This window comes from Rhipicephalus sanguineus, chromosome 4 (assembly GCF_013339695.2).
Source record: "Rhipicephalus sanguineus isolate Rsan-2018 chromosome 4, BIME_Rsan_1.4, whole genome shotgun sequence".
NCBI lineage: Eukaryota > Metazoa > Arthropoda > Arachnida > Ixodida > Ixodidae > Rhipicephalus > Rhipicephalus sanguineus.
This window is the reverse complement of record NC_051179.1, coordinates 190,705,197-190,725,395: the sequence shown is the minus strand read 5'-3', so window position 1 is coordinate 190,725,395 and position 20,199 is coordinate 190,705,197. Positions and strand designations below refer to the sequence as shown.

Here is a 20,199-nt window from a genome sequence, read left to right as displayed (position 1 = left end):
GACTTGGCGGTCCCTAAGATCATAACCTCATTCACAGAAGTTTTGTCCCCTTTGGTGTTAACGTATGAACTGCTCGAGGGCAATTTCATCAGATTTTTAGACTTACGACTACTTTTCGCCGCAGAAAGTTTGCTGGAGTTATGAGCCGAGAGGCAAGAAGCCCGTCCGGCCATTTTCATCCGCTCATTCAAAACTTGTGAAACGTGCAATAGTACAACCTTGTTTCAATAATTCCCTTATGAACATGTGACCACAAGGTGGAAGCCAGTTTCCTGGAAATGGCCAAGCGCTTAGAAGAGTCTGGGTACCCATTAGGTATGCTCAGCTCCGTCGCAGAGGGCTTGAGCAAGAAGCTAAAAAGCTCATCAAAGGGCATCAGCAATGGTGTCATAGCTAAGAAAGTTGCCGTTGTGCCATACGTGCATTGCATTTCGCACAATCTCAGAAGAATTGCGGGAAAGTCGGGGGTGCACGTAGTCTTTTCTGCTCCGGACCGTCTACAGAGGTTTATGTCATCAGGTAAATCCTGAGAGTAACAAGGTAAGTGCATGTCCTATTAATCACCGAACACTTTTTGTAACCTCTGCTCGCAACGTTGTCTACGCCATTCCGCTTTCGTGTAAAAGGACGTACGTTGGTCAGACCGGCAGATGTATCAAACAGAGGCTGAAGGAGCACCACTATAACGTCACAAAAGCAATCTCAGGTCATTTGGGCTTTCATTGCCGAGATTGTGGCTGCATGCCCTTGTTTGAAAACACCTCTGTCTTGTATAAGGCGCATAGTAAAATGACTAGAGAAATTGTTGAGGCCTATGAAATTAACAGAATAGAAGAAATGTGCGTTAGCCAGCCTTCCCTCTCGCTTTCTCAAAAATAGTTGCAATATCATGCTTTGTCGCATTGGTATTTTTGCTATGTCGTGATATTGCCCTGTACACGTGTTTTGTTTAGCGATATACCCACTGATTGTCCATTTGTTGTTTCTGTTGTTTCCGCTCGCTCCGTATATATTTATCGGTTTGAGCGAAAATAAAATCAGTTGAAAGTAGCGCTGTGTCCTTGTCTGTTTTTCTTTCTTCGTCCCTGTCTAGTCGCGCTTACCACTCTTCATGGCAGCTGGCAAGCAACTATTCGGATAACGTACTTCTTTCGGTAAGTGAAATTAAGCGCACCTGACGTTTCGTCATTACTGCTGGAACTTTCTAGCTGTCTTGTAATTAAGACGTTAAATACGACAGTTCTTTGCTGATGGTTGAATCTTGGTCGAACGCGAAACTATATACGGAGGACGCGCCGGTGCGAATCGTAAGCCAGACTTACTCGCCCTATTCCGGGTCGGTCATCTTGTTCTTCTGCTGGCCCCGCCGCGGTGGTCTAGTGGTTATGGCGCTCGGCTGCTGACCCGAAGGTCGCGGGATCGAATCCCGGCTGCGGCGGCTGCATTTTCGATGGAGGCGAAAATGTTTGAGGCCCGTGTACTTAGATTTAGGTGCACGTTAAAGAACCCCAGGTGGTCGAAATTTCCGGAGCCCTCCACTTCGGCGTCTCTCATAATCATATCGTGGTTCTGGGACGTTAAACCCCAGATATTATTATTATTATTGTTCTTCTGCTGGTTACAGCTCGTGTGTGGGTGGTGTGTGCGTGCGAGCGAGCGCTTGCTTGCCTACAACCATGCCGGCCTCCGAGAAATAGTGCAACGATTCTACAATAGGTGCGTCGCTTTGTGAGTGCAGTTATGATTGTCGTTAATAAATACATGACAGTTCTGGGACGTTAAACCCCAGATATTATTATTATTATTGTTCTTCTGCTGGTTACAGCTCGTGTGTGGGTGGTGTGTGCGTGCGAGCGAGCGCTTGCTTGCCTACAACCATGCCGGCCTCCGAGAAATAGTGCAACGATTCTACAATAGGTGCGTCGCTTTGTGAGTGCAGTTATGATTGTCGTTAATAAATACATGACAGCATTTGATCACATCTGTAATTGGAAATCTGTCTTTAAAATGATTTGATGCTCTATTATTTGTCGTAAATTATACCTAGCTTACTTGCTTCTTTTTGTATGCAGCTTTTCTGCACCGCTGTTTTCAGAAGACATGAAGCCCGAGACCACGCCAGCTTGTGTGGAAGCCAGCGCAGTTTCTTTGACGGGACCTAGAGTGCATTCATGCAGAACTTGAATTTGTGTTGCTGCCGCGGCAATCAGCTTCACCTTTTGCGGTCACCTTCTGTTGGAATTTGTGCCACATTTGTGCCACATTGGCTTTATTCATTAATAAAGCCGCTTTTCCAAGATCATTAAATAATTTATTGCTACTTATAAGCATGAATAATTGTGCGCCATACACTAAACGTCATTTAAGAAGTACGTGTTCATCTTCTGCATGTTGAAATTTATTATTTGTTCAGTAGTAAACCGGTGCGAATTCTACATGAAAAGGGGATATAAGTGGTGTGTAGAAGAAAAGTAAGGACACAAAGAAGCGCTTGTTTGTGTCCTCACATTTCTTGTCTGCGTCTCTATTTTCGAGCTGTATTTACAATGAGCCCATTGGTGCCCCGCTGGATGTAGTGAGACTTTTGATCATTATCACCTCCAGAGTTGGACTTTCTGTGAATTTTTGGGCACCTTCAGGATTACATAACTACCGACCATTTGTATTTTGCCATTCTTTGGAAAACTTATTGAGAAACTAATTGAAACACGGTTAACAAAATATCTCTCTAAGTTTAACATCCTCTGTTCTTGTCAGTTTGGGTTCCGCCATGGACAATGAACTGAGATGGCGCTTATTCATCTTACTGATCAGCTAAAAAAGTTAATCGACGAATGATTTCTAGTTCCCTCAGTATTCATCGATCTAACAAAAGCCTTTGACAGTATAAATCATATTATTCTGTTCACTAAACTCGAGTCAATTGACATCTGTGGCCCCGCTCTTTCATTGTTTTGAACCTACTTATGTAACAGAGTTCAAGTTGTTTGTATATCAGACGTTTATTCTCGACAGCGAACTACTAACATTGGTGTGCCCCATGGCTCTATTCTGGGGCCACTTTTGTTTTTGATTTATATGAATGATTTGCCTAACTGTCTTTCTCCATGCCAGTGCATTTTGTACGGCGACGATACGACTATATTCGCCTCTCAAAAAGATATCTCATATCTCTCGTAACATCTCGTTGACGAGATATCTCTCGTAAACATTTTGAGTACTGATTTAGATAATATTTTAAATTGGTGTAATGCCAACATGTTATCCATTAATGCTACTAAAACCAAACTTGTATTCAATTCACATCAGAGAAACGTATCATCAATACCACATATCAGTTTTGGTCCCCACTCCCTCTCGCATAGCTCAAGTTCGTCTTTTGTAGGGATTCTTCTGGATAGTAACTTAAAATGTCAGAGTCATATTGCTGGCATCAAAAAGAAAATAGCGTATGGTGTACGCATCCTAATTAAAACGCGCCCTTACTTCTCACGCACCACATCACTGTCTCTCTATCACTCCATCGTTCATTCTCATTTCACTTATGGTATAACATGCTGGGGAAATACATACAATACTCATATTGCGTCCCTTCAGATTGTCCAGAACCATGCTATAAGTATAATTACATGCAGCCCACGCCTCTCCAATGCCAAATCACTACTACGCGAGAATAGCATTATCACCATCACTGGACTCACTAAATACAACCTAGGTATTTTTTTCAACAGGCTTATAAATAATGAACTTCCGCCAGCCATTTTTCCATCAACGAATCTCATGATCTATAGCACTACTCGATTCGCGATGAACAACAATTTTCTTTTGCCAAAAATTCGGACTAATTATGGGAAGCAAACTGTAGCATTCGCCTCTATTTCACTTTGGAACACTCTTCCGCTCATCATGAAAACCACAAGGCTATTACACCACTTTAAAAATGCACTTATTCATTCTGAATAACGAAAGAGTAACTGTGGCTTTCATTTAAGGTACGTGTGCTTTGTTCTTCAGTGTATTTTGGATATAGATTATGTGACTATTGTATTACTTTTGTTCTTTTCCTGTTCTCTCATCATTTTGTTTTGCTGTGATATGTTAAAAGCGTATTATTTTACGTATTGACATGTATTATTTTTCTGTGAATGTTATGTTTTTTGCTTAAGTGATTGATCTCGCTACTGTTGCCACTATGATGTGCTTATTACCTTATTTAATTTTGTACAGGAGGTCCCGATGCAGTCTCTTGACTATGGGACCTCCTCCTGTATACGAAACGCTTGTAATTTTACTGAACGTTTAATAATAAAATTCTGATTCTGATTCTGACCATATGATATCCTGAAGGTGCCCCGAAATTCCAAGAAAGTCCAGCTGCGGTGGTGATAATCACCAAAAGCCTCACCATCTCGAACTTATGATGTACACTGGACGTTGGGTCATTCCACGGACGTTTTCTGGACGTCGGGTAAGATTTTTACTGAATTTGCATACGTCCAAGCACGTCCGAATATCCGGTTTTGGACGGCCGGTGGGATTAACCCGGGATGTTCAATTCTTTTGCACATATAGTCCTGCGGACGATCCGGCGGCCGTCTCACGGGATTTCTCGTGCATCCGCCGGATGTACGTGCTGTCCAGAAAAGTCGTCCGATAGACGTCCCAGAGTTATTGGATGCCCATTGGGTGGATGCGTCAACCGCTCTGTAAGGAAACGAACGTCTGTTCGTGTTAAATTGGTCGTTTCAAACTATCCTGGAATGTTTACTGCAAGTACTGTTGATCAGTTCCCACAACGTCATTATTCTCCCTTTTGCGAATCAGCGGAGGGCCCACTACGCGTCTGTAAAACAACACGCGATCCTACTCAGCTGCTCACTTTGTTGGTGCTTTCGCTGATATAAATGATCAAATATGTCTTCATTCTAAAAAGACAGGGCGTGCAAACACGGACACAACAACGAAGTCAGGACACCACAAACGCCGACTAACAACTGAAGAGACGCACAACGGCTGAAAAGAAAGAAGGCACGAAAACTTATCTGCGCATGCCCATGCAACAGGCGAACCTATCAATCCGGCACGCGTGGCGGTCTACGTGGAAGATAACTGTTAAGGCATTTGATTTCATCTTTATGCAAGTTAATCGACGGTTGGCTCACGCATGCGCTACCACTATTCTCGATATGTCATCCTTCAATCATCAGCCGCGTTTCTTCATTTCTATGCCGGTACAACACTGCGCATTCATCTAATTTCGGCGTGCACGTACAATCTCCACAATGTAAATATAGATTAGAAGGTGAGCCTCCTGTTAGCGATCTCTTATGTTCCAAGAGTCTCTGGTTAATGCATCGGCCCGTCTGCCCTACGTGGAAGCGGCCGCAGCTGAAAGGTACCTTATACACCACACTCGTACGGAAATCAGTGAATTTGTTGGTGTGTTTTACGAAACAAATATCGGTCCGCTTCTTGTCTTTTACTCGCTCATTCTTCCTATGCAGAGCGGCACAAATCTTACCTAGCTGATTGGCCGCCGTGAAAACAACATTAACGCCGTATCTACTTCCTACTTTATTTAGCCTGTGAGATACGCAATGAATGTACGGTATACCTACGACACGTTTCTTTCTATCGCTTTCCGCAACCATGCTTGGACGTAACACAATGGACTTCTTTAAACGTTCAGCGACAGTGGCCACTGCATCACGAGGATACCCTGCATCTAAAAGACGCGTAACATGTGCGTTAAAGGTGTCACTCATTTTGTGCTCACACGACTTTGTGAGGGCTGACTTAAGGCAAGACATGGCGATGTCGTTTTTTGCAACCTTCGAGTGCTTCGACAAAAAATTTAACAGCCGTTTCGAAGATCTAGGAGAACACTGCCAGCACACGTGGTTCTTCTGGAACGTTAAGGAAATGTCTAGAAATTGTATTTCAATATTCTGAGGTACCTCTTTAGTAAAGCTCAGCCCTCCTCCATTTAATTCAAATTTTTCGCTCACGGAAGTTACCACCTTTTCAAAGTCCTCACCACTACAAAAAATCAAGTAATCGTCCACATAACGAAAAACCTTAATAACCGAATTACCTAAGGCGCCTTCCAAAAGACTTGTCAATCTTGCTAAGGTATAAATCACTAAGAACCGGAGCAACCTTAGAACCAATACATATCCCTGATTTCTGCACATAAACGCCTTCCTTCCAATCTACCAGCTTCGACTTTAAATACATGGAAAAAATTTCTAGAAATGCCCCGGTAGAAACACCACATTTTTCGGTGAAAACCGTCTCGTGCCCTTGTTCATTAATACATTCATTAACACATTTTAACAAGTCCCCATGCGGCAAAGAGTAATGGCAGGTCTTCAATATCCATACTAAAAGCTTTACAACAACCGGGGTTCTCCTCTGAGAGAAACTGAATTATTGCCTGAGAATTATGCACACGAAAAGGGTCTGAAAAAATCGAAGAGGTTAAGCAGTTCTGCAATTAACTAGATACAGCGACTTGCCAGCTGCCTTGCTCTGAAAGGATTGCTCGAAACGGAATCTCGTTCTTATGTGTTTTGGCTGGAAAACACAATTCTAAAGTAAGTTATTTAGGCTTCTTGACATTACAAGCTATTCTCTCAAGATTATGTCTTAACAAAAGGTCGACAGCGCGTTGCCTAACTACCGATGGTTTAGGTTTTACCGTCCTTAATGAAGGGTCCACGTAAACCAACAGTACAATAAAAATTTGATATTTAATATATACATGGTGTTTCTCACGTGTTTACTTGATCATATACTGGGCGAATTACTCGGAGTATTCACGGTTTACCGATGATTCCCTCCGGAGCTTCGCCCCACTCACTATCATTCACCCCGTGGATATGCTGTGGATTCTTTTAACACGAAAGTGTTTTATGCCGGGGTCCACCAAGACTTCAGTGACGAATTTCCGTCACGGAAATGACGTCCAAAAAATGTCAGATGGCAAAGAAAAAAAGTTCCGTCAACGGGCATCGAACCCACGACCGCTCGGTCGGCAACAACAGATGCCGGGCGCGCTATCCACTGCGCCACGGTCACAGACACCAGATGCTTTACCAACGCGCCTTTTATATCTACCACTCTCCCGGTCGGCGGGGTGGTGTTGCCCTCTGGGAGCTACTAAGTAAAGTAATTCATCATTACTGTGGCTTCCGCGATTAGTACATGCAACGCGTTACACGTTCGTCCCATTCGGCGCGTTTCAATAGAAATGCAATTTTGTCAGTGCCTTAACACACCGCGAGGTGGCGACCTTAACGCAAGCGTCGTAAAGCGTCGGCCTCGCTCATAGAATCACGCTAATCAAACCAAAAATAGCTCTGCGACGCGCGCCTGCCTTACCTGGCTGTAACACCGCGTTCCCCGCCTACGCGTTCGCCCCAAGAAAAATTGCGGCCGGGCTACCGGGGCGGCACGACGCGCTTTGCGTTTCCCTCTAGTGCGGCGTGGTGTTCAATCACATTTTAACATGCCGCAGGATGGCGACCAAGTTCTGCGTCCAATATGCGACGCTCTTCTGGCTATCACGACTCGTTCTCTGATTACGCTTTCACCGCTAACTACTACAGCTACCACAATGGTTTGTTTAATCATTGAACATGGACGTTAGTCCTTGGCACGGAGATGTACCACCAAGGATCAAAGTGGATGCATCCACGTTAAACGGTGCTATAGCTGCCAGACATCAATATACATTGTGCAAACTCCCTTATATCAATGTACAGTAAAGATTCAGCTACTTCTATAAGGGCACGTTTTACTTTCGTGTTATTCCGATTCCTATGACGGAGGGATCAACCATGTTTTTTTTACCAGCTTATCTCGTATTGTATCGTTTTTGACGAGTGCGGCAAGTTGGGTGGGCTGGTTAAGCTGCGTGTTGGATTATTTAACAGTGCTCAAGAAATATGTGGACAAAGAGAAAAGGTATACCTCATAGGCAACGACTTCAAACCAACGTTCATTTAGAAGCACCAAATGTAACACCAAATGTAACGTGACGCCAACGGGCAGAAATAAGAGTGTTCCACGCTCACCGTCATGGCTACTGGCGGCGCTGACTGGCGCTCCCACGTTTAAATGTACATATATATACCCTATAAAGTGGACGGGGGGATGGCTGCCGCGGTAGCTCAGTTGGTAGAGCATCGGACGCGTTATTCAAAGGTCGCAGGTTCGGTCCCTGCCCGCAGCAAGTTATCTTTTCGTCCACTTTTCTTTCTTCACATTTACCTTACATTTACTACTGATAACATCCCCTATACTTTCCTTGGCATTATTATCTGTTAGTGCTCATTATTAAATGTAACATTTGCCATTTTGCTACTAGTTACCTCATATGTCACGCATAAAGAACAGAAGAAAAATACAAACTATCAATTTATATCATACGTTGAATAGTGCAGCCGTGCATGTCATACGGGGCTAGCAAACACTGAAAATAATATCAAGCGTGACACGAAAACCAAACAGCTGCCACGATGTTTTGATCAAGTATTAAGGTAAGGCATTTCACTACGTACGTTCAAGGCTTAAAATAGGAAGCAAAATTGCCTGTTTATGACAAACGTGCTTACCTGTCTTATGACGTAGAGGTAAAGAGTATATGCCATGCCAAGACTGGCGACAGCACACAGCAGCAGCACAAACAGGATAGCATCCCTGTAGAATCGGAATGGAGCTGGCTGGGCGAACAGAATGGAGCGCACCAGTGCCCCTTTGGCTGTGGAGAAGCCTGGACGCCAGCAAAGGCCATTTTCAGCACTTTAATCGCGCATTGTTAAAATATATCGCGTTCTTTATTTGCCACATAACGCGCATTTTACTTAGATGTTCAGGGATAATTGTGGCCCGTGTTTGAAATAGCAATACAAAAGAAACATAGCGCGCAAAAAAAGGAAAAAGAAAAACGCGACTAAGAGATAACAACGCACACAGAGCGCTCTCTTGCAACATTTCATTGTTGATGGAAGAAGCAAGCATGCACAGCGTGCACGAGCTAACGTTAGCCAAGCTCATGGGAAATACAACACAAGGGAAAGCAATAATTGCATATGGTCATAATATTTTGTACCATTCCAACTTTTATTCTTAATTAAACCATTGACAATGAGGGGAAAATATAGCGCCTAAATGACGGCATTTACAAAAGCAATTTCATGAAAAAAGCCGTATATGTTTTCTAAAAGATCCAGTTTAGTCGTTTTGAGTGTCTTGTGGTAAGTCTCTTATTTTTCGCGCATTATCGAGCGCCCGATACAAGAAATGACGTAAGAACTCCACTAGACTTGTTGAAGCATGCTTGTATATTAAATATACCTTGTTCATTGCTCATTTTATTCGTCCTAGATACTGGCACTGTTCGCATTTGTCGCAGCTGACTTCGTACTACGTGTCAAAACGACACGCCGCAGGCGTGGAGATGATTATAGAAAAGAATGCTTGAAGTTCAGTGCCTCTAGTGTGCCATTTAACGCCGCATTCGATACTTCAGCCGCCGCCCTTCAGTAGACGAGGGTAGTGATGAGGGCTTCTTGGTCTGTCATGCTTCTTGGATGTGGGCGCGAAAACACATGGGCGAAGGGAAGAAAGATGGCTACAACATTGTAGCCGCCTTTGGTGGTTTAACTCCGTCCATCGGACATGGGAAGAGAGTGTTGAAAAAATTCGGCAGATCCCACTTACCGTCGGAATTGATGTTATGCGAAGCATGCGCGGGATGGTGACTGTGGCATAATTTTTCATGTTGATCGAAACGTTACGGAATGACGCTAGAGAAATGTGGAAGTGGTAGAAACACACTCATATGCTGAAGAGTTGCATATGTATTTTTTAACCAGTTGTGTAGACAAGGGTACTAATGTGGGCTTGTTGGTTCACCATAACTGACATTTAGCATAGCGCGGGAAGACACACGGACAAAGAAGAAGAACGATACGAACACAAGCGATACGAACATAGCGCTTGTGTTCGTATCGTTCTTCCTCTTTGTCCGTGTGTCTTCCCGCGCTATGCTAAATGCCAGTTGTGTAGAGTTGCGCAACGATGCCAACAGCAACATGGGTGTTACCATCACCAGACGCGGTAAGCTGATATGTAGTGCTTATATTCTTCAATACTGGATAGCGCGAACCCGAACAGCACAAAGAAGAAACACAAATGCACAGGACAGGCGTTACTCACTGCTAAGCTTCATACAGCAAAGTTCCCCTGGATATACACACAGCCGAGTGGCACACGCAGGCGCATGGCACGTACGTTACAGTCACAGTTGCGTTACAGTTGTTATGCTTAAACTTATCTGTTATGACGGGAACGCACGAACGTTTCACGAAACCATGTGTATGTGTAGAAGGGGTTCTTGACAGTTCTTGAACAAGGTCGTCATCACCGTGACCAGTGAGCACCAGCAGCTGGACCAGACTTTTTAATCGGATCCGTTCGTGATCGCGGCTACGAGGGGTCTAAGTGCAGTGAAGTGCGAGGTATAGCACAGCTGGTGGAAACCCTGGATTGCTCTTACGATGAAATGATCTATGACGCCTCCTGTCCTGCACGTGGCACCGAGGTCTTTTGATGAGCTGTCTAAATTCAAGCTGTCTTTCACGCAGTATAAAGACCACGCGTTGTTGCGTCTTGATAAATCAGTGTTGAAGTCACCGGTAATGACGAGAGGCCTGGTTCTCTCGACAGATTTATTGTGGGATGCATTGACCCTGGTTTTCGCGTACTTGACATGGTCCACATTGCGGACCACGTGAACGAGTGCATGGTAGTTGAGCGTCTTCCAGGGGTGTTTTGTCTTCAGCTTCCTCACTTTTCTTGTGTCCGCCACGGTGGCGTAGCGGTTACGGTGCTCGTCTGCTGACTCGAAGGTCGTGGGTTCGATCCCGGCCCCGGCGGTCGCATTTCGATGGATGTAAAATGCTAGATGCCCATGTACTGTGCGATCTCGGTGCACGTAAAAGAATACCAGATGGTCAAAATAAAACCCCAACAATTATTTTTATCACTTTCCTTGCGTGTCGTAGTGTGTGTTCGCGTTTGCTGTGTTGGTTGAGACCAGGGCTGGGCAGTATCGCGATACAAGAGTATCGCGATAGTATTTCAGTATTTCAAAAAAAAAAAGACGTCACCCTTTTTTTAACACGAAAGTGTTTTATGCCGGGGTCCACCAAGACTTCAGTGACGTATTTCCGTCACGGAAATGACGTCCAAAAAATGTACACGATCAGATGGCAAAGAAAAAAAGTTCCGTCAACGGGCATCGAACCCACGACCGCTCGGTCGGCAACAACAGATGCCGGGCGCGCTATCCACTGCGCCACGGTCACAGACACCAGATGCTTTACCAACGCGCCTTTTATATCTACCACTCTCCCGGTCGGCGGGGTGGTGTTGCCCTCTGGGAGCTACTAAGTAAAGTAATTCATCATTACTGTGGCTTCCGCGATTAGTACATGCAACGCGTTACACGTTCGTCCCATTCGGCGCGTTTCAATAGAAATGCAATTTTGTCAGTGCCTTAACACACCGCGAGGTGGCGACCTTAACGCAAGCGTCGTAAAAGCGTCGGCCTCGCTCATAGAATCACGCTAATCAAACCAAAAATAGCTCTGCGACGCGCGCCTGCCTTACCTGGCTGTAACACCGCGTTCCCCGCCTACGCGTTCGCCCCAAGAAAAATTGCGGCCGGGCTACCGGGGCGGCACGACGCGCTTTGCGTTTCCCTCTAGTGCGGCCGTGGTGTTCAATCACATTTTAACATGCCGCAGGATGGCGACCAAGTTCTGCGTCCAATATGCGACGCTCTTCTGGCTATCACGACTCGTTCTCTGATTACGCTTTCACCGCTAACTACTACAGCTACCACAATGGTTTGTTTAATCATTGAACATGGACGTTAGTCCTTGGCACGGAGATGTACCACCAAGCATCAAAGTGGATGCATCCACGTTAAACGGTGCTATAGCTGCCAGACATCAATATACATTGTGCAAACTCTCTTATATCAATGTGCAGTAAAGATTCAGTCACTTCTATAAGGGCACGTTTTACTTTCGTGTTATTCCGATTCCTATGACGGAGGGATCAACCATGTTTTTTATTGATAAAACCGCAGCGGTGGCTACATGATTGAGCGTCCGCTTCCAATGCGGGAGGTACCGGGTTCGATTCCCAGTGCCGACCGGGAACCCAGCGGTTTTTTTCTAATGGGTAGAGGAGTACACCGACCTGGCGCTCGGTTGTTTCTGGGTACTCATCTCGAAAGGTGGCCCCATAAGGTTCTGCAAAGACCCCTGGGCGCACCTTAACCCACCATAGCCTTGGTGAAATAGTTGAGCATCGGCCTCTGCTGTGGGAGGCAGAGAATTTCTGCCGCCGGGTACCTACCGGTAAAATAGGGACAAGCGCACTTCCGGCGTGGTGCTCGGCAGAACGAAGTTCGAAGTCGCTTGGGAGGGCACCCACCCTGCGGGAAATTGGCGGCATGGGACCGCCAGACCTAAAAATAAGGTCACCCTTTTTTTCTCTTTTTTATCTGTATTTCTGTATCGAGATACATTTGAAAAATGTATTTGTATCTCAGTAGTGAAATGCTTTTACGATGTATCGTTTGTATCGCGATAATATGCAGGACACGAGTATCCTGTTACATTTGTATCTCAACTCATCCCGTTGTCGGGAAGGAGTTGAGATGTGTTTCCAAGGTGGATTGATGCTTTTTTTGTTTGTTTTTGTGCCAAGACAAGCAAAGGCGCGCCGCCGGTAGCCGACAGAAAGGGCAGCGATGGTTTCCCTCATGCGCAGAATGGCCCATGTGGTAAAGCGCGCGACGCCACATACAGCAGAATCGCGGAGACAATGTTGTCGGCCTCTGCCGACGAAAGTCGCGGTCTGTCAAGGCCATTGCAGCACGCCTACTTTTTTTTCGGGTGGCAAGCCATTACTTCGTGACCCCCCCGCGCGGATACCGCCTTGGAACAGAGCCTTTGCAATGCTTCGCGCGCGTTCAGTTCTGAAAGCGGCGGCACTTCGAAAAGCAGTTCCCCCTTGTCGCGGCGGAAGCGATTAGAAGATGGCTATCTTTGTCGCGCTTTCAGCCACCGCTCCAGCGTGTCGGGGTGCGTTCTTAATTGATCACAAGCGTGAAACGGGCTTTTGTGGTACCAGGTTCCCCCACCGTCGGAGCCGACTTCGCCTGTTGCGGCTTGCTGAAATAGGTGCTGGTGATAGCTTTATTGAGGAGTGACCCTTTCGGCCTAGGCGACGAGTGCTTGCTGTAGTTTCTGATGAGGCGCTCTGAGCAGCTGTCCCTGTTTCCACGTCTGTTTAGAGAGCTGGCAGGAGCGACTTGGGAGGGCTTAAACCCTCTCACCCCCAAACAACGTGATTTTAGGAAGCCAATGTATGAATTGTGCTGTTTTGACGCATTGGGTTCCATTGCGCTTAGGTAAATATGGCCGGCCTATGTGGGCAGTGGAATTCTCAGCCGTCTGACCCGGTGCCGACCAGGCCAGACGCCTGAGGATTCCGAAGATGGGGACCGACTTCGGCTTCTGAACGGTCACAACAACTCACGCAGGCACGTAGGCAAGGGGGGAGGGCGGGGGGCCCGTGCCCCCTCCCCGAAATTCGTCCATCCTTCTATATTCCCGGGCAACTTTTGTTTTATTTTTGCCATGGAAATACTTTCTTTCGAACAATTAGGCCTTGGCCCCCCCCCCCCCCCGAAAAAAAAATCCTGGCTACGTGCCTGAACTCACGTGATGGCGGAAGTGTTTCGGTGTCTAGATGACTCGAGAAGAGATATCGCCACGCTGCAGGGCTGTCCGGCTATGAAGGCGGTATTTATTCACTATAACGCGAATGTGTGATCGTCTGCAGCGGTAGAGACTTTTCTTCTGTCGCGAGTCTTGTGCTGAGGCCGAACCGACGATGTATAGAAAACAGCCTATTTGAGATGCTCACGCAGCAACCTTCTCAGCAAAGCAGAATTTATGAGCAAAATAAATGTATACTTTTTCTCAGTTCACTGGTGTTCATTAGTGACTCGAGTGATTTGTTTAAACTGTGCTATTTCTAGCATAGCTCATTTTGTTGTCACCAAGTATGTCGATTTCGGTGTCCACTCATGCTGTGAAATAGCGTACTTTTTATTGCAGTTGATACGTTCAATTATGTAATTATTATTATTTATGTACTTTGTAACCCCCCCCCCCCGTCTGTAATGTCTTTATGGCGCTGAGGGTGCTGTATAAATAAATAAATGAACTGAAAGTATCAATGCGCTGCAACTTTGCTTACAACATTACGGCGCACTTATAAATGTCTTTGCGGAGTATGAGCATCCTTGAAATAAAAAAAAAAGTATTCCAGTATCTGTATTGCTGTATCTGTATTCCAGAATACTTTTTTCGTCCTATTGCGAAAGTATCTCCGAAATATTCCGTTACACTAAAGGCAAATGTATCTCAGTATCTGTATTTTAGGCTTCCAGTCCATGTATTTCGATATCTGTATTCCGGAATACTTTTCCGAGTATCTCTGCCCAGCCCTGGTTGAGACTTTGTATCACCTGTGGCACATACCCGCATAACATAAACTCTGTTGTGCGGGTACGTGCCACACGTGACTAAGAGAAACGGTTTCATGACGTACGCGACAGATATTTTGCGTTATTCATGTCATGACTAGTGCATCGTGTTCACCATACACCGAGCCCCTGCTACGCCAATTTTGGTATATTAGAAGTTATGGAGACGACCAGGAGAGCGCCCAGACGTAGGCGGCTAGATAGATAGATACGTAGATAGAAACGCCCAAAGTGCCTGAGGTTCGCTAGGAAATGCTTCGCAATTAAAAGCGCCAGTGTGCGTGTCTTTCTTCTCTTCATCGTTGTCTTTTCGCGCCCACACCCAAGAAGCCCTTCAGCAGTCAGCGCCTTCATTCTTGGGCGGCACGTGAGCAGACGTCCGCTCCCCACACGAATCCGTAGGCTGAGCTGCCCTGGCCGTCACCTGAGCAGAAGTGCTTGTCGCGTGGAAAGCCCCCTTCATTACTTTCAATGTAATTTTACTGGGCAACACAGATGCAAGATTTAAATGTGAACATATTCGACAGAGATCTGTCGGTATGGGTGAGAATTCATACGAAAAAATAATAAACTCTCCAGCCACGTATAGTCCTAAGTTCCTAAAGTTAAAATTTAAACAGCTATAACTGACCCGACGTTTCGGGACCGATTCGGTCCCTTCCTCAAGGGTGACTGTTCGGCCGGCTCCGAAGCTATCGACGTTCTTTGGTGGTGTCCTCCTCTCCATCGTCCTTTTTCTCGCCGTTCTTGTTGCTGCGGTGTGTTTTTCACTGGTTCCGTAGACCGTGCACGTACACACTCGGTAATGTTCCAGTTGACGGGTAACATTTCCAGGTGTCCTTTGGATATGCCAGGACTCTAAGAACTGTCTTTTTCTGTGGCTGCCTTCCGTGTCGATGACCGGGTCATCGACACGGAATTTACATTTTCTTCATTTACAATTCCCTTCATTCTTCCCTATGTAAAGCTTATTGCTGTGCATGACCGCGACACTGAAGTGAAGCGTGCAAAATTTCAACCACCAGCACATATCATTGATCAGCAATAGTGTTTCCAGATTTGGTATACTAAAGAATGAATTATTTTTTTACAATACTTGAAAACAACCACGCGTGTTTTTTCCTCGAAAGAACGCATGATCTATTTATGGAAATAGAAATGCTGTATCGAGTGGGAAACAGTGTATTATCTGCTGCGATGCCAGGCGAGTCTGCCCGAACGCATCTCTCGTTCTTTTGTAAAGCGGAGTCAGAGGAGCGTCACGGTGCGTCTACTTCGCTTCGCTGTGCTTTTGCAGGTGATCTGAACGCGTATTGGCAAGATGCGCTTGAAAAAAGAAATGGCCGAGTATATGCGTGCCTCGCTGCAAATGTCGTCGAACGACGATAGTTTTCTGCCAGCCGTTTCTGCGCCGTTTCAGCGCAGCCTAAGAAACACTAGCATTTTCAACGCAGCCTAGCAAACACTAGGGTCCTTAGAATTACATATCTATGTATTTTCTAGTAAAGGAACACACCACCTAACACTTACGTATTATTGTTGCACCTCAGATATGCGTAATATTTGCTTTTTCATCGACAATTTTCACAACTATGAACGCAGCTGCCAGTTCACGATGGCTGGGCGTTCAGCAAGTGCTTAAACTTTCGCCGGGTGGCTGAATCGTGTGACATACATACATACATACATACATACACACACACACACGTACATACAGACAGACAGACAAAAATTTCTGCACTTAAGTATTCCAAGAACGACCATCGTCTTTAAAAAAACATGGTTGATCCGTCCGTCATAGGACCGGTATAGCAAGAAAGTGAACCGTGTTTTCACAGGAGTTATTGATTATTTATTTTGAGATTCGCGTATGAGAGCTATGTCTATTGGTGGTTGGTAGCTAATGCACCAACGTTGACTCTTGGTGGCACATCTCCAACACGACGACCTTGTTGTAGCTGAAGTAGTCAACATACGCATGGACACATCATAATGTGAATCCCGCGCAAAGATGGCACCAACTAGCACATAATAACTACTGATACTCGATATGCTCTCATTCAAAGCATAATAAAAGAAGGATCCGGACACCGACCAAAATAATTTTAAAAAAAAGAACAAAAGACAAACACACAAAAGACAACAGTCGATGCGGACGATGTCTCAGTTTCCGTTGACCTAGTGTTATTGTTCACGAGTGCACCCATAGACATGGAGGCGGGTGTGCGCGTCATTGCCCCCAACCAGGACACGACATTGCCTTAGAGATCTCCCATCGAGGTGCACAACCTAGGTGGGCTATTTAGGTTTTGCCTGTCAAAGAAATATTTCATCTTTCAGAAGAAATTTTACCGGCAAGTACACGGAGCGGCGATGGGTGCGTCGATTTCGGTAACTGTTGCTAACACAGCAATGGAGTTTACGCCGAAACCGAAGGTCTTTCTAAAGTACGTCGACAACTGTTTCAGTGTTTCACAGTGGCTGAACGTCGACCTATTCACGGTTCACCTCAAAAGTATGTGTATGCGGCAATTACGTTCACAGTAGAAGCAGAATCTGAAGGCTAGCTAGCGCTCTTGGACGCTCTGCTCTGGTGAAACGTGATAGCCCAGGCTTCTCTTTAAAGGTGTTCAGGAACCAGACTCACACTGGTCGCTACCTAAACTACAGATCGGTGCAGCCCTGTCGCAAAAGAGATCTGTTGTCGGCTCTATTATTCGTCGAGCGGGAAAGGTATGCACAAGAGAAGATCGTGCGTTGGACAATGCACTGTGCGTCAGGAAGCTGATGCCGTGTGGGTACCCTGAGTACCTAGGCTGACTCAGCAGGGCGTCAGTTGGCTCGTGTAGTACCCGCCCAACCTGGACCCACACAGAGACTGGCTGCGAATACCATACGTTCCGGGTGTAAGCGAGCCCCTTGCACGAGTTCTACGGTATTATTACGTGCAGGCTATGCACGTTTCATCCCAAACGCTCCGGCGCGAACACGTATGTGTAAAGGACCCTCTTGAAAACGAAAACGTTCCACGGGTGTTGTGTACGTCATCCAGTGTGCGGACTGTCCTTAAGTATACGTGGGCGAAACTGGTATCTTTAAGACAAGACTTCAACAGCACAAGAACAATGTCAAGAAGAAACACGTTGCGTCCAATGCCATGGTCAAGCACTATGCAACTACGTCACACGCTATCGACTGGAAAAACGCCCGTGTGATTGTCGGAGGAAAAGCATTCTGCATGCCTTCATCTCGAGTCCTTGTTCATACAAGCCACGCCGTACAATCTTAATCGCAACGAAGGCACCGGTGTACGCCAGGTGGCTTAGTCACGTCATGCGCCGCACATAACAAGGCGACCAGCTGTGCCGATGTTGTTATTGAGAACATGGTTCCCGTGGGGGAGGCGAAACGCTAATACATTTGTGTTTTGAAATGAATTTTGTCGGTGTGCGGATCCCTTCTTGCAATATGTTTCGTCCCGGCCAGACGGGCTTCCGTCATACTAAGTACGCGATACTAAGTACAACCAGGCACATCGACGGGCGACCTGAGGAGAACGCCATTGTTCTCTGCTCAATTACCGCTGCTTGTCCACGGCAGTTGCCACATGGAGATGTTTTTCTTATGAAATTCTGAGGTAATGCTAAGATTTTAAATCCCCATTTAATGCAGTGTCGATATATGTGGACACTGGGACACAAAGGATTAAAATGGATAGAGTACATGTTCGCATGGGCACACCCCACCCCTCCGTACCGCACCACTCCGAACGATGCACTGGCCTTTATGGGCGCATTGTTTCCTGTCACCGTGTGGGATAAATCTTGGGCTTTGCATAGCCTAGGCGACCACGACGCTACGCATGCCTCGAAGCTCACCGAGCTGGTATGAACCTGCTACAAGTCTCCCCTTTGCCAAACATCGGCTACGCCGCGCCGGATGCTGGTGCGCCGCACGCAGGGTGGCGTCATCTCTCGAAAAAGGCGGCGAAACAGGCGCCGCGAAACTTACGGACACATGGCGTTAAAAAGAATACAGGCAGAGTTTGTAATGTCATCTATCTGCTCTTGGAACGTCGCTATTACTAATGGCAAATGAAACTTCAGTGTACTAAAATTTACAGTTTAATTGATATTATCAACAAGTAGTAAGACGGACTCAGAAACAATATTTTCATAACGCGCGGTCCTGTCCAAAAGACAGGGTCTAGAGGCCGCATTTTCTTAAATTTTGATTGTTTGCTTGGCTGTCGTCGTATTGTTCTTGCTACGATGCCCGGATGTTCTCATAAAAAATTAGATGGGCTACTTGGTAAAAATTCACCTTTGTGAAAAGCGCAAAACTAAATACCGCCATACACGAGAAGGACGAGACACAAGCGCTTGTCTCTCGTCCTTGGGTGCGTCGGTGTTTAGTTTTCCGCTTCCTAAAAAGACGGATGTTCTCGTTTCAGTTACCGAATAACGGCTCTGCATTTTGGCTCATGGTCACTTGAACGTCGCCAACAACAGGAGCTAAAGTTTTCACGCTTTCAAAACTCTGCTCATACCAGGCGGCCACTTGAGCATCAAAACTAGTTTGCGTGGACGACACTCGGATTGGGAATGTAGACCTCACCTTTGCTCTCAGGATGTCAAGCGAAGGAAACAGTGCTGAAGAGGACAGAGTTCAGCGCTTAGAAAGAATTCAGAAAGAAAGATACAGTTTGTGTATGTGCAGCTAAGTGTAGCGGGTTGATCGAACTGAAGGAGAAGAAGACGTTCGCTTGTGAAAGGGGAACCTCGGGGCGTGCTTCCTCAAGACCTTGGAGTTCGCCGTTACGTCGCGTTTGAATAAGTCCTTTTGCAAACTTAACAATATTTCGGTTCAATTTCTTACCCGTTCGCACTACAAGAGCGGTGACCCGGTTGTTGCCGTAGTAGCGTGTCTGCAGCACCTGCGTTCCCCTGAATAGCACGTGACGTCGATGATGCTCGGCGGAGAATTCCTCGTTACTTGGCAGCAGGGGCGTCTTTACCACGGGCACGCTCTCGCCTGCGGCATTGTTGCACAGATAACTGGAGCCACACAAAATGTTTCCTTTGAGTTCGCGCTCCCTTTCGCATCTGTTATTTAATGGCCATCAACTGCCAGTTACAGTGACTATGAACCTCAGCAAGCTAACTCACAGTGAATTCTTAATAACGATAACTTAATTGAATGAACTCATGAACGTTATAAATGAAAGATGATGAGGGATGTTGCAACAAATATTAAATGCGTAAGCCTTTCTACATGGAGCTTGCGAAGAAACTGACCGTCAGTCCGTAAGTCTCTTTGTCACCTATACGGAGTCGCCATAAAGAATTAAATTTATCAATAGTAATAAATGTTTGGCGGTGCAAGATTTTGAACTTAAGGACCCACGCTCAGAAGGCGTCTTGCACACTCGTGTAAACTGAAAATTATAACTGCTGGGATTTCACGCCCCAAAACCGTGATATGACTATGAGGCACGCCGCAGTAGGGGCTCCGGATTACATTTCGACCACCTTAGCGTGCACCTAAATACACGGGCGTTC

General features: G+C 45.9%; 1 protein-coding gene and 1 non-coding gene across 2 annotated transcripts in view; one reads left to right on the top strand and one right to left on the bottom strand.

Annotated features, from left to right (window-relative positions):
- Positions 1-20,199, bottom strand: part of LOC119390976 (polyamine-transporting ATPase 13A3-like) — a 585,099-nt gene that overhangs the window by 559,800 nt on the left and 5,100 nt on the right. The window contains exons 2-3 of the mRNA XM_037658686.2: positions 19,517-19,672; positions 8,619-8,776 (exon numbers count right to left, since the gene is read on the bottom strand). Coding sequence (XP_037514614.2) covers positions 8,619-8,776; positions 19,517-19,672 — 314 coding nt within the window. The remainder of the gene's footprint in view (positions 1-8,618; positions 8,777-19,516; positions 19,673-20,199) is intronic.
- Trnas-gcu (transfer RNA serine (anticodon GCU)) lies at positions 1,366-1,438 on the top strand. Its single transcript has one exon. It is a non-coding gene; the product is annotated as a tRNA-Ser (tRNA).